The following is a 13,402-nucleotide window of genomic DNA, read 5'->3' as shown; positions in this document are numbered from 1 at the left end:
ACAGGTTGCTCACCACTGGCTTAATCACATGCTTAAGTCCCATCAAATTCAGGGGGTTTAAGTAAGCACACGCTTACACTGAAGGATATGATTATGGCCTAAAGGAATAAAATAAGGCAGGGCTTTAGTCCCTGATTCATATCTTGCTGTTGATTCAGTTTTTGAATCAGAATTTAGCTTACTTTCATTGGCAAAGCGTACTCACAGCTCATGTGGCTGAAGACACACTCCCATGAGCTAGCATTGCAGAACGGGGTTTACTCTGTTGTCCAAACCTGCTGATTTGGTTTAAAGGGATAATAGCAGCCGAATTGCAAATAGGTCTAACATTTATTTATTTAATTCACATTATCACATCACTGAGAGAACTTCTTGTTTTGAACAACTGCAGAGTTTATTAATTTATAAAACCAGGTCAAAGTGATAGAGCAAGTACATAAATCAGTACCACATCAGGTATATGTCCTGTGAAGACAGTGAAAAACATGATATTGTGTATTTTATTGTCTTAAGTGACCAGAGACTGTAAAAATGCAGAACTTCATTTATTAAATGGTGCTTATATTTTTGTTTTTCATAAAAGTGTTTATTATACAAATAAATACACAATTTGAACTTCACTTGTTCTGTCACAAACACAAGACTGTTTGTCTTCCAAAAAAAAACCAAACAAACACTGTACAGTTTCCACATAATCTTCGTTCAATCAGCTACTGCTACAAACATACTGTACCAAGAGGTGAGCCAAACATAGCCAGGTGTTAGTCTGCCTACCAGAATACTATGATGCCTCAGTTTGCCTTCCACTATGTCTTCATCAGAGGTCTGTTCATGTTAATATATGTATTATTAGTAGATTTATAATTTTTACATTTCTGCAGTGTCTTCCAACCCAAAGGATCCCAAAGTGTTACAAACGGCTGCTCCCACAACTACACTGCATGGCACCTCCTTCTGGTGGGGAACACACAGCTGTTTAACAGTGCACGGGCGCACTACACCACAATTTTGGACAGGAGGTGAACACGACACCCATTTTAAACACAAGAGAATTTAGAGAGATGAAGTCTCATTGCCAAATTTGGCACGGACACTGGAGTTAACTTACTCTCCTGAGAACTGCCCAAGGATCATTTATAGGACTGTGCATTTATATTTTGGTGTCGGTGCCTTGTCTGGTTTCTAAATGATTTTGCTGACATCACAAGGATTATTTTGTTCCCAATCAAACTGGCTGCTGAAGGAGCTCCCTTCTGGCACCACTATCCTGTTATGTGTTTTAGGCTACTTTGGGCAGGAAGTGCACTAAAAAATAATCTGTTCTCTATCCTGGCAGGAAGGATAGCTTGCTCTTTGCATGCAGAACCATGAAGAATTTCTGTATAGGAAATCCTGGGTTTTCTTCTCATCTTTATATCCTCACTTAGTCTCCCTCTTCCTCCCTATCACATTCCCATCCATCCACTCTCATTCTCTCCTTGCTCTTAGTCGATAACCCTTTCCATATACTCCTGCTGGCTATTGCAAGAAACCCTGGCAGGGATGGATCCTGCGCCACTGAAAAAGCAGTGAAAGGGGGTTGCCTCTTACAACTGCAGCTGCTAGCAGGGAGAGGTGCAAAGAGATCGCTATTGTGAACAAGGCCCTACTAACAGGTTCAATATTTCTTCTGCTGGAGCCTGAGTTGGGTCACTGGCATTGAGCACTGAACAGCTAGACCCCTTAACCTCTTTGTTAAGATGCACATACCCCTGATGAAGACCTAGAGTGCCATCACTGGAAAAGGAGGGTAGATCAGAGAGCACAAGTTTTGCAAAGTCCCCTGGAGGCCTCCAAATTCTGGCTACAGCCATTTATTTCACTGCCTTTGAGGACCAAGTGCCCGGCCTGAGGCCACGTTTTTAGAATGTCATTGTTGTTCAAACACAATGGGAAATGTTCCCATATGCTTCTGACACAGAAAATGGAGGGAAAGCAGCCACAGTCACTTGCACCTCAGGAGTGAATCTAAGATGGTGTCCATGAGCTGGTGTGGCAGGATTTCCTCAGAGAAAGCCAAGTTTTCAAAGTAATGGCCTTGTATATCAGAACAGAACTCTTTTCTGATGGCAGACACTGGACAGACTATTCACCTGTGAACTGCAAATCAAACTGAGTGCCTTAGATTTCTTTTTGCAGGAAGATAATGGTCTTGCTGGTGCTGGACTAACTTAGTGGCTTGATATAAGTGCTCATTAGTTTGCCATTGGAGAGAGTTTTCCTTGAAGTTATGCTTATTAGTTTGCTGGGACTTGAGAGGCCACCAATTAGAACCACGCAGAACATTCTTATTGCGACAATTACCATTAATAAATTAAGTGATATCACAAGACATTTAATGAGTTAGTAATCACTGTGGGTTTAACCCTATAGGAATTTTCACAAATGATTCAAGTATTTAGCATTCTCCTGCTATGTTACTTTGTAAAGGGAGTTTATTGACCAAGGTTATGTGTTAACAGGGCCCATGAGAATGCAGTATTGGGGCAGCATGAGGGAGCTGATATTTCATGTAGAGAAGTGGATAATGGAAACCAAGTGAAAACCACTTAAAAGGTGAACGTTTTCTCAAACTGCTACATAAATGCAGTAATTCCCACTAACACCTTCTGGTTTGTTTATGTACTCAGAGTTTGTTCAACTGCAAGACATCGTCCCAAAAGCAGTAGACTCGTTGGGAGTTTTCATTTAAATCTGGATTTTTATGGCTCAAACTCAAGTACTGTATCACTTGTATTTACCCCGCCTAGAAAAACATGAGTCATTTCAACACCAGAAGTGGTATAAACTCAGCACAGGAAATAATGCTCTCCATAGCTCCTGCACAGTTATTAGGGGTCCTTCATTTCGTTAGTTTGCATAACATGCCAAGGTTAAAAAAAATTGTTTTCTTTTTTAACTTTACAAGGAACTACAGTCTCCCTTTCCCCCTCCCCCCACCAATACAGAACGTCCTAGTCTTTTTGAGGAGATATTTAAATGGTTGACACAGACCACTACACATAAAGCAGCAAGTTTGCTGTGCATGATGTGAATAATTACTGCATTATAGTTTTGGTTTTTAGGGCAACTGTTGACTTAAGCAAAACAAGCCTGCAGTCCAGCTGCAGATCCACGTTTTCATAAGTTTTCTTGTTTTCTCCGTCCAGCGCTGTCTCCCTTAACAGTGACCCTTTTCAGACTTTTCAAGGTACAAAACCTTTACCAAATCCTCCAGCTCAGTCCTGCACACTCTGCTTTCACACATTTGGCTGATCTGAGCTTCTCCCTCGCTAAATATTTTCCACTGGCCTGAAAACAAAAACACAAAGCAGAGAGACACTGACTTAGACAGAATGCAGGGAGCTTTAGAGTCACTTACAAGCACTAGCCAGACAAACACATTCAAATTGTTGATAAGGAGAATTAAAATATTTTCCTTTAAGATTTTCAAACCTTCCAATCACTTAATACATTCCGTGCAGAAGAACTACATTAAAAGAACATGAAGGGCCAGATTCTGATTGGGGAAGGTGGGGTCGGGGGTGGGACTTTAGTTTGTAGCTGGGAAGGCCCTGGCTTGTAATTGCAGCAAACTCTCAAGAGTGATTCTTTCAACAGCTGCTGTTGCCGTGCAATAGTAGAAGTCCAAGCATAACAGCAACTTGCTAGTGCAGAAGAACTGGAGAATAAAACTGACCATAAACAAGTGGAATTGGGAGGCCAAGTTCTGTAGCCCAAGCTGGGTGAAATATAAATTGCACTAGTGGTGAAAAACGAATCTGGACTTTTTAAACAGTCACTTTTTAATAATCCAAGGTGTTACTAGGGACTTTGGAAAGGCATCTTTTAAATACGATTAATGCAAAAGTAACCCTCTAATCATATGTTGCATTCTGATTATTTTATTTGATACTCATAAACTCTTGATTCCAGATGTTGATGGGAAAGTAGCACATTTATTTCAGTTGGAGGAGTAATGCAGGGCATGAGGTTATATAGAAAAGTGGAGCCTAAGAAAACAAGACTTTTACTTACTCAGTGTTGTCCTTGTTATCTGCTTGAAGTAGGGAAGTTCTTCAAATTCACTTTTGGATATCGTCTCAGTGTGGAAGTGACGTAGAATCCCTGTAGCAAAGCAGTAAGAGCATGTAGTTGAAACAAGCCCCTCTGCTCTGAGCTTCTTGCGTTGTTGTGATTGTGTGTAGAATTACTGGCATGTTGAGCCACATTATGAAATCATCTTTACCAATAATGTTTTAACTGATTCCATGTGCTCCATCAATATTTTTCTTCTGTGGTTTTATGATGGTAGAGACTATCACCAAGATCTGAGAGTTAGTTCCCCTTTTGCCCACTTAGCTTCAGCCCTCCCTGGAATGAATGAGAGAGGAGCAGAGCAGAGGCCCAGATCCCAGTGCCTTGGAGAAAAACAGTTTGGCACGCTGACATTGGACATTGTCTTTTGCCTAACTGCAGGCAGCCAGCAGAAAATGCTCCTGCCAAACTGCCAGAAGGGTCTGTGCACTATTGGAAGCATAGGTCAGTAGGACCCCATATTAACCAGCAGCTCTTCAGAGGGCTGTTCATGGATCATGATCTGTGTAACTTTAAGTGTAGTTTGCCCTTTAATATGATCTCAACTTATGAAGCGTCTTTTTTTTTCCCCTAAGGTAGAGACTAAAACAACTAAGTTGACACTGGTTTCAAAGCAACCTGTAAACAAGCCTAGCAATGCCCCCAGTGAACTAAGTAAATCTATATCCTAATTTCACAGATCTGTTAAAGTGAAGTACAAGAAGATTGAATGATTTGCCAGAGGTCACACTGTGTGAGTCAGTGGCTGAGTCAGGACTAGAACCCAGGACCCTTGACTCTTGTGTCTGCCTATTTGCTTGCTCTGACTGTGTGACAACATTCCCAGATAAAGAGACTACAAAGAAGTGAAAGTAAAACTACTTTAATATTTAGCATGTGGACTAAGGCATTCTGACATAGTGTCATCACTTAGTAAATACCTTCATGTAAAGGACCTTTGAGAAGATAGCCAACATAATTCTTAAGGGAAGGAGAGTTGGTTGTAGGAAATGAAGAGAAAAATAACATTGCGTCTCTTTATATACTGAAGAACATATCTATTTACACCCACACTTTTGGCATTTCCCTTTTTGGGTCCCCACTTGTATTTTTTAATTCAATTGAAATAATACACATTATGTAACTCCACTCTTCCCAAAGATTCCTTAAGGGTTTTTCTTTCAGTAAGAATCACTTTGCCCACTTTGAAACGCAGCCTTCTCACAGACAATACACTTTCTTAGGATACATAATGAAACACATACTCTCTTATAATACATAGCAATATCACACAAGTTCAGATTCAACATAGAGTCCAAGAACTGTAGGGAAGTTAGCATTTGTTTGAGATCTAGCTTCTAGATCTGTAAAACCAAGGAGACCAGTCAATTAGCTAAAGTAAAAGTTCAGGCTTTATTCATTTGCAGTACATACAACACTGATTATCTGAATGGGTAGAAACATCTAAACCCTTCAGATATTCAGGAGCTTGGGCAATTGTAGGGAGTGATCTGAAAGGGTTGGAAGTCTGTGCTCAGGGTTAAGACTAGAGCTGGTCATAACAGAGATTCTTTTCCCTTCCACAGAAAACAAGTTTTCTTTGAAAAATCAAAATCCAAAATATTTTGGCCAAAACCTGAAGAATTTTGATTCTGCAGCACGGCTATGGTCAGGGATGCTGGAACAATTTGTATCATGGGGATGCTGAGAGCCATTGAACCAAACTAAACCCTGTATATACAGACACTGCCCAACTTACACAAGTGTTCCGTTTCAGAATGCCTTGCATAACTCGAATTTTGTGAAAGTCAGAACATATAGCTGACCATTACGCCAAAAAACCCAACAAAACCCTCCTATTTCTAGCTTGTGGAACTTTTTCCGTAAGTGCAGATTTGTGTAAGTTGGCTTTGCGTAACCCAGGGGGGCATCTGCAATGGAAACCACCCCGAGTCAGGGGGTGCGGCAGCACCCCCAGCACTTTCAGCTCCAGCACCTATGGCTATAGTGCTTCATGGGAGCTGTAATTTGGGAGCTGTGCACTCCTGTTCGCTTCAATAGGCCAGGCTCACTGGTTGGCCTACATCTCCCATGAAGCACCATGGTCTCCCTGCCACTGCTTTCCCCCTCCATAGGATGGTGGCATCAAACTGGCTACTGCCTTCTATTGGTCAAAAGCAGAACTGCTCAAGTGCATATGATAGACCCCATACTGCTAACAACAAGGGAGTTTGGCACAAGCATTAGCAATTTATGCTTTTGTAGTAGAAGGACTGGAGTTCTATCGCTGCTACCAGGGAAGTGTCAAATGCCCCAAATGTAAAGAACTGGAACAGCTGTAAAGTCCTGAGTGGCAAGAATTTGTAACTCTTTCCTGAGGTTAGAAAAAGAGAGAGGCACTATTTTAAGATAACTTGACCTACTTACCTTTCCTAATTGTCCACACATGTATTTCTATTTGAGGTGGCTTTTCTGTTTCCACTGCGATTTTTCTAATGGTTTCTCCTTCCTCCATGAAAACAGATTCATAGACAGGAAGCATCTCTTCACCACAAAAGTAATCTTTGCTGTCAAAGCTCTGACTTGGCATCTCTTCTGTAAGCAAAACATGATACAGCTTTAATAATGCTCCTCGCAACTTACTAGATTCGTGCTGCCCAACAAGTTTAGCTTAATTGTAGAGAGTTCCTCTGAAGTGGTCTTTCAAGTCCTTCTCCAGCGGAGTCCAGACTACTTAATGAAATTTTGTTTTTGCTCTCCCTTTTTAATGCTCAGACCTGGTAACAATAAAACAATTTGGATTTGTATTTAGTATGTTTTATCTTAACACACAAGACTTTGAAAAAAGATCTAGGTTTTTTTTTATAGCTATGAGTGACAATCAGGAGTTAGAGACTGATCTGAAATCTAGATGACAAATTTTTTACTTCTAGAGCATTTCCATCCCAGGTGCTTAGCCAGATTTTTCGGAGTGCCCTCCTCTTCCATTGACTACAAGAGGAGTTGTGGATGCTCAGCATATCTACATGTCAGGCTCTCATTTCTTTACTTATTAATTGAATTAAGCCTCACAACCCCCCTGTGAAGTAAAGTATCATCCCTGTTTTACACATAAGATGATTGAGACACAGGGCAGTTAATTGAGTCTCCTTACAGCACATGAGTCAGGGACACAGCTGGGACTTGAACCTAGCTCTCCTGTCTCCCAGGCTCCCTTCTAATAACATATTGCTAGCAGGTGCTTTGTAAATGATGTATGCATGTGGCTCTGACATTCATTTTCTCAGAGTGTTTCTGCCAGTGCATCACAAAACTAAACACAAAAAGGGGCTAAATGTGTTGTGGGAAAATTTTAAAGCTATATACGGGAGTTAGGTTTCAGAGTGGTAGCCATGTTAGTCGGTATCAGCAAAAACAATGAGGGGTTGTTGAAATGGGCCACTCTCATTACCACTTCAAAAGTTATTTTTCCTCCCTTGGTATCCTGCTGCCAACTGAATTGTCTCATTAGACTGACCTCACACTTGGTAAGGCAAATCACATCTTTTCATATATTTATACCTGCTCCTATATTTTCCACTCCATGCATCTGATGAAGTGGGTTCTAGCACATGAAAGCTTATGCCCAAATACATTTGTTAGTCTTTAAGGTGCCACAAGGATTCCTCATTTTTTTTTTTTTTTTTTTAGGAGTTAGGCATCTGGCAAAATATCATAAGAGGAATTAGCAAATTTCTAAGTAGTTTGTTTTCTTTACATATTTTTTCTAATATCCTACAACAAGCTAATCAAGTGATTTAGATTTTTCCCACAGTGCTATGATAAGCTGTCATAGCATTAGTGCTTATTCTAAGGATCCAGTTCCATTATTAGCACAAATAATGTTATGACCAAAACTTTTAAAACTACTGCTATGTTTTGCAAAACAAAACCTTTATTATAGTACAATGGTATAAATATCCCAAGCTAGAAAACAAATGGAAAGCTCTGTGAGTATTGTAAATGGGAAGAGATGGGAGAATGAGATGCTCCTTGAATTATTGTCTGGGAGAGAAGGAATCTCTACTTGTTGGGGAGGGGGAGATATAATCTTCTGAAATAGATGTCCAAATGTCACACTAATGCTAGAGAGAAGAAAGAGACCGGAAGGTGGGCCCAATCCTTGGTGCCCTCTACCTGTGGAAATGAAATTAATGAGATGGCTTGCAAGATTGGGAACTAGATCTATTATCATGCCCAGATTTCCCTCTAGATAAAATATAGCAACAGATATAAAGTTGCTCATTTCATCAGGTGTCATTATGATCAAAAAAACCCTTAAAATCCACAGCAAAAAGGCAGTCTGTGATCTATTCTTTGTTTTACCTGGACAGACTTTACAGCATTTTCCTTCTATTTTCTGAGGGTATTTGCAGGGATATTGATCCGGACAATGAATTTTCTTACATTCTTGTTTGGTGATGTTGCAGGTACACAACACACACTCTACAATTCCGAAGGCCCGGAGATTAGGATGCCACGATTCACCATGTGAGTATGTTTTTCCATTTGAAACACAGACTATAACAGAACAGGAGAGAGGCAGAAAATGAATATTCATTGTACGGTAAAGCCCCAACAGGTCCATAGTTGAACTACAACCTCTGCCTTAGTGCATGTACACTGGTTTGAGGCAATGTTTCATTCATGACTAAAGGACGCACCTCTGCTTGGAAGTGTATTTTTTCACTAGCGATTTCTGTCCCAGCCCTTCTCCCATTGATCAGTTTTGTCATTTACTTCAAAGGGAACAGGATTGAGCCTTTGATCACCTTTTTCTGTGCAATTTGGTCAAAATTCTGGCCTCACTTACCCGTGAAGGTGCCCTGGTATTTCAGCGAGTGAGATGGAGTGCAGAATTTGACCACTCTTCTCCAGTGCGTGCCCAATTTTGTTGGGGACCCTTTACTCCCACCAGTTGGCTTTATGATCTTAGCTTCTCATGCACACCCCACCCCTTTGAACTGGCTCCTGCCCCAAAATTTCAACCTGCAACCAGGACAATACTCTAATTCTCAGCATCACGGCACTTCTTACTGAACCTCCAGCGCAGCTTCTCTTATTAGTCAGTGAACACTGTTTATTCAAGCTAGCAGTTGGGTGAGTTGTTGTCACCCATACACTTTGCTACTTTCCAGAGGGGCCCTCCACTAGATGACACGGACAGAGCAAAGGAGGAGATGGTTAGAAAATGGAATGTGATCACTTCCATATTTTTTCCCAAATATACTTTGGGTGTTTGTAGACTTGGTATTTGTAATTTCAAAACACAAAAGGAGGCTTTAAATTGAAAGGCTGCAGATGATATTGAAATGTATCTAAGGACGCCCATTACAGCAATATCTGAATGCCTCCATCTTTAATGGATCTATCCTCACTACACCCCTGCAAGGTAGGGAAGTAGGCAGGCAAAAGGACACTGCACAAATTAACAACTGGCAAAAGCAGACTCGGTTTGCACTGAAGTTAATGGGAGTAGCGCCAGTTTATACCAAGGCTGAATTTGCCCTATAAACCTTGCTGCTTTAAACATTTTCATAAACACATTAAAAAATACAGACTAACCAAAAGAGGTGAAAGAAAGAGCATTGTTTGATTTCAAAAAGCAATTAAAATCAAGCTTGGATATGCTGTAAATATTTCTAATTCTTCTAATATGCAATCATTTTTTATTAATGCTTTTATTTGTAAAATATGTTCCTCTTTTGCCTGTAACTTTCAAAAGCAATTTAATTTTTATCTGTAATCTTAAATTTACATCTAACTGGTAACAGATGTGAGCAACTGGCTTATGTGTTACTAAGTTACCAAGATTTATGATGGGTGTTCTTCATAATGTATTGTCTTTCATGGGTGTTATACCATCATTTGGTTTAATAATTTATTACTTTTTGTTAAGAACTGTTTTCATTTTAAAAGGGGAAACCGTTTTTCTCTCATGAAAGCAAATGAAGTGTTCTCTGTATACAAAACAGAATGACGAGAAAAAAGGGAAGGTTACATAAAACGGGATTAATTACTCTATTGTTATAAGTAACCTTCTTACATGCTTTAGTAGTATATTTATACTTATTTTATATCATTTTTTTTCCTGCCAGAGAGCTCCAAAAGCTTTACAAACATAAATTAAACCTCACAACTTCTCTGTACTGTAGTCAGGGATATGTTGATTATAGATACATTATCCCAATTTTGCAGATGGATAAATGGAGGCACAGAAAGGTTAAATAATTAATCCCAAGTGACAGAAGTCTGTAGTCACTGTGCAAATAGAACCCTAGTTCCCAAATGGCCTGCTTTAACCACGGTCTACATAGAAATGTAATTCTGTATCCATGTAATGGCATCAAATCTGCATGTCAGTATAATTAATTTATTTTTAGATTTATAAAATGTATCTCTGGAAGCATGTGCATTAATTAATAACATTCTAATTGTAGAGAACAAAAGAGAGTACATGGTCACCATTCTAATTTCCATTACAGAGACCTCTGAGACTCTCTCTGGGCAGCAAGCTCCTAAAGCTATCACTGATATTAAACGGCACAGAGAAATGTGCTGTTCATTTGTCTGCTTTTTATTTGCTGAAACAAATCAGTTAGAAATTGCTTTGATGTCTTCATGTGTGAACTGGATGTCACAGATCTTGCACTGAGTGGAGATTCCTGTTCCTAGTTTCAGCATAAAACACTGGCATGATCTGAATGTGTTTTCATGGTTGTTCAGGTGGATAATAAAGATCCTATGGCCAACATTCCTTCTGTTAGTTAATACCTTAAAGGATTAGTTGGCTATAACACAAAGGCTTTTAACTCTTTGAGACATTCTAGAGTGTACGCTACTCTGGGTTTTGTGTATAGTTGCTCTTCTATAGCTAATTCTTTTATTGCTATTTGGGCCTGATCCTGCAGACCAGTATTCACTTAAATAATACTTACCTGCTACACAAGCAGCTCTGTTGAAACGTATAGGAATTGAGTGCACTCAGCACCTTGCAGCATCATGTCCTTTTGCCAGGACGTAAAATCTGCTGCCCCTTTTAAATTGGGGATTTTGTTATTCTCCCCCGCCCTTTTTTAGTATAATCTTTGAGTCATGCTTCTATAAAGGTTTTCCATATGAGCTTGAGGTCCTAATGTTCCCATAATGTAATAAGCCTCTGAGAGGCTTAAAGACATATTATGTTATGTTACTGGAATGTCTCTAGCTCTCAGGGCTTTATTTTTCATATATCTTTGATATGAAGTATTGTATTGATCTCTGAAAAACAGAATCAAAGTAAAAACAGAATCAAACTGCTGGCCTGAACACTAGATAACAGCTTTGTTCAACACAGATGTAAACGGGGAAGTTCCTCTTCGCTCATAGGTGATTTGCAAAGGGTCTCCCCCTTTATGTACGAAGAATTCTTTGAGAACTATAAATGGCTGAGACCTGACTCCAAGTAGTATTGCTAAAAGGACTTCTCCTTACCTCGTCCGTGCTTATGCTTGTTGTTAATGACAATCTGTACTATAGTTCCTGAAGCTTGCTGGGGGTCAGGTAGGACTCCACGGTTACTCCTGCCACTGGAAAATCGTGGAATGTTGACTACCTGTCTAGTGGAGCTGGGGGACATGTCGTAATGGGAGCGATGGAAGGAATGCCTCTGTGTGGAGACAAAAGGAACAAGAATGTAAATGTTTCATTCAAGTGAAGCAATTGGAGAGCTGAACTTTGCGTGTAAACTGTCTGCATTAAGGCTCCCTGTGCAGTCAATGAGTTTTGCCACTGATGTCAGTGAGGTGCTAAATCTCAAGATTCGCTTCTTCATTGCTGGAAAGAGACTCATGCAGGTGCTTGAGATTAACCTGGGTTAAACTGTAGGTATTTGACCCCAGGCGTTATAGCCTTCTCCATCCAAACTACTTTTTACAGCATCCCTGAATATGGCCCAAGAATAGTCCAATATGTGTAATCAGATGCTGCCTGCCCTCCTGCTTCTCATTTCACTATAGAGCCAGAGTCACATACACTCATAAGGCCAGATTCAACCACTGTTGCTCAGGATGAGCAGCACCTTGCTGGAATCTAGCTCTAAGTCCATCAGCTGGGAAACCCTGAGAGATCTGTAGGTGAAAATAGCCTCTGCAGTGACTCTGTTTTTCAAAACAAAACATCATGGTTGTTTTGGAGGATTTTTTCCAAAAATATCCAAAGGCATGACTGAAGATGTTTGTTTGTTTTGTTAACTTCCTTGTACGATTACTATTTTATTTTGAACAACCCTAAGACTTACCAGAGACCATGGGCATGCATTTATTTTGTGCTCCAAATGCTTAAAAATTCCATGTGCTCTCTCCAAATTTTGTTATAAAAATCAACACTGCCAGGCTGTATTATTGATGGTTAATTTTCACTCTGGAGGCAATAAAGCTGCACCATAGATTGATCTAGCCCCTGGAGTGAATTCATAAACCTCAGGCATGAGAACTGGAAAATAAGTGTTACTACTATTGAAAAGTAATGCTCACATGGCAGACAAACCATTTATTCAGGTATGGTATGCACAAGTATCAGATCCAAAGTCTGCAGGAGTCAATGGGGGTCTTTCCATTAGCTTTGGATCAGGCCTTAGCTGCACATGTTCACTCAGTAAAGTGCAAGAGAATCAGTAAAATCTCCATAACAAGATCCAGAGAGAACCTGGGTCAGTGACATGTGCGTCCTAGTGGCGATGCGCACACAGGGCTAGAGTCTCCTTTGCTCTGCATCTGCTGTGGTTATTTACAAGGTGGCTGCAATATGCTACTGTTCTAGTTGGGTGGTAGTCTGCACTCATTCTGTAGCAGTGCAAGGTACTTGACTAAACAAGGTGCAGAGCAATGAAGAGTCAGACCCATTCACTGGGTCTATCTTCTTATAATGTGGCATTTTGTTCTACTGTTGTCACTATTGAACACTGGCAGATATAATAGTATCCAAACAGCTACAGCATATGAAATACAACCTATATATTGCTAAGTATTTACTTGGTATTAGCAATGATGAATTTTCCAACATTCGTAGTGCTCTACAGACAGGGTCCCTGGCTGTTGCTGAGTCAGGGGCCACAGAAATGGATATAGAATTTTTGTCTGGCAACAAAATACACTGAACCACAGGAAATAAACAACGTTCCCCTTTCCTCTGGTGCTAGCTTTTTTTAACAAAGGACACTGGAATTTTTTTCTAACAATCATTGTGGGAGATGTTAGACATCATCTGATCATGGGCTGCCATCTCAACA

The 13,402-nt window shown here is 40.1% G+C and overlaps 1 protein-coding gene across 2 annotated transcripts in view; it reads right to left on the bottom strand.

Annotated features, from left to right (window-relative positions):
* Positions 1–357: 357 nt before the first annotated feature.
* The window catches only part of CHRDL1 (chordin like 1), a 57,652-nt gene continuing 44,607 nt past the window's right edge, over positions 358–13,402 (bottom strand). For both annotated transcript variants that reach the window (XM_030576261.1, XM_030576260.1), the window contains 5 exons: positions 11,608–11,782; positions 8,461–8,655; positions 6,523–6,690; positions 4,057–4,146; positions 358–3,330 (listed from right to left, as the gene is read on the bottom strand). In XM_030576261.1, the coding sequence (XP_030432121.1) occupies positions 3,200–3,330; positions 4,057–4,146; positions 6,523–6,690; positions 8,461–8,655; positions 11,608–11,782 (759 nt within the window). In that variant the 3' untranslated portion in view covers positions 358–3,199. The remainder of the gene's footprint in view (positions 3,331–4,056; positions 4,147–6,522; positions 6,691–8,460; positions 8,656–11,607; positions 11,783–13,402) is intronic.

This window comes from Gopherus evgoodei, chromosome 9 (genome assembly GCF_007399415.2).
Source record: "Gopherus evgoodei ecotype Sinaloan lineage chromosome 9, rGopEvg1_v1.p, whole genome shotgun sequence".
Classification (NCBI taxonomy): Eukaryota; Metazoa; Chordata; order Testudines; family Testudinidae; genus Gopherus; species Gopherus evgoodei.
The sequence above is the reverse complement of the archived record's forward strand: the minus strand, read 5'-3'. Positions and strand labels throughout refer to the sequence as shown.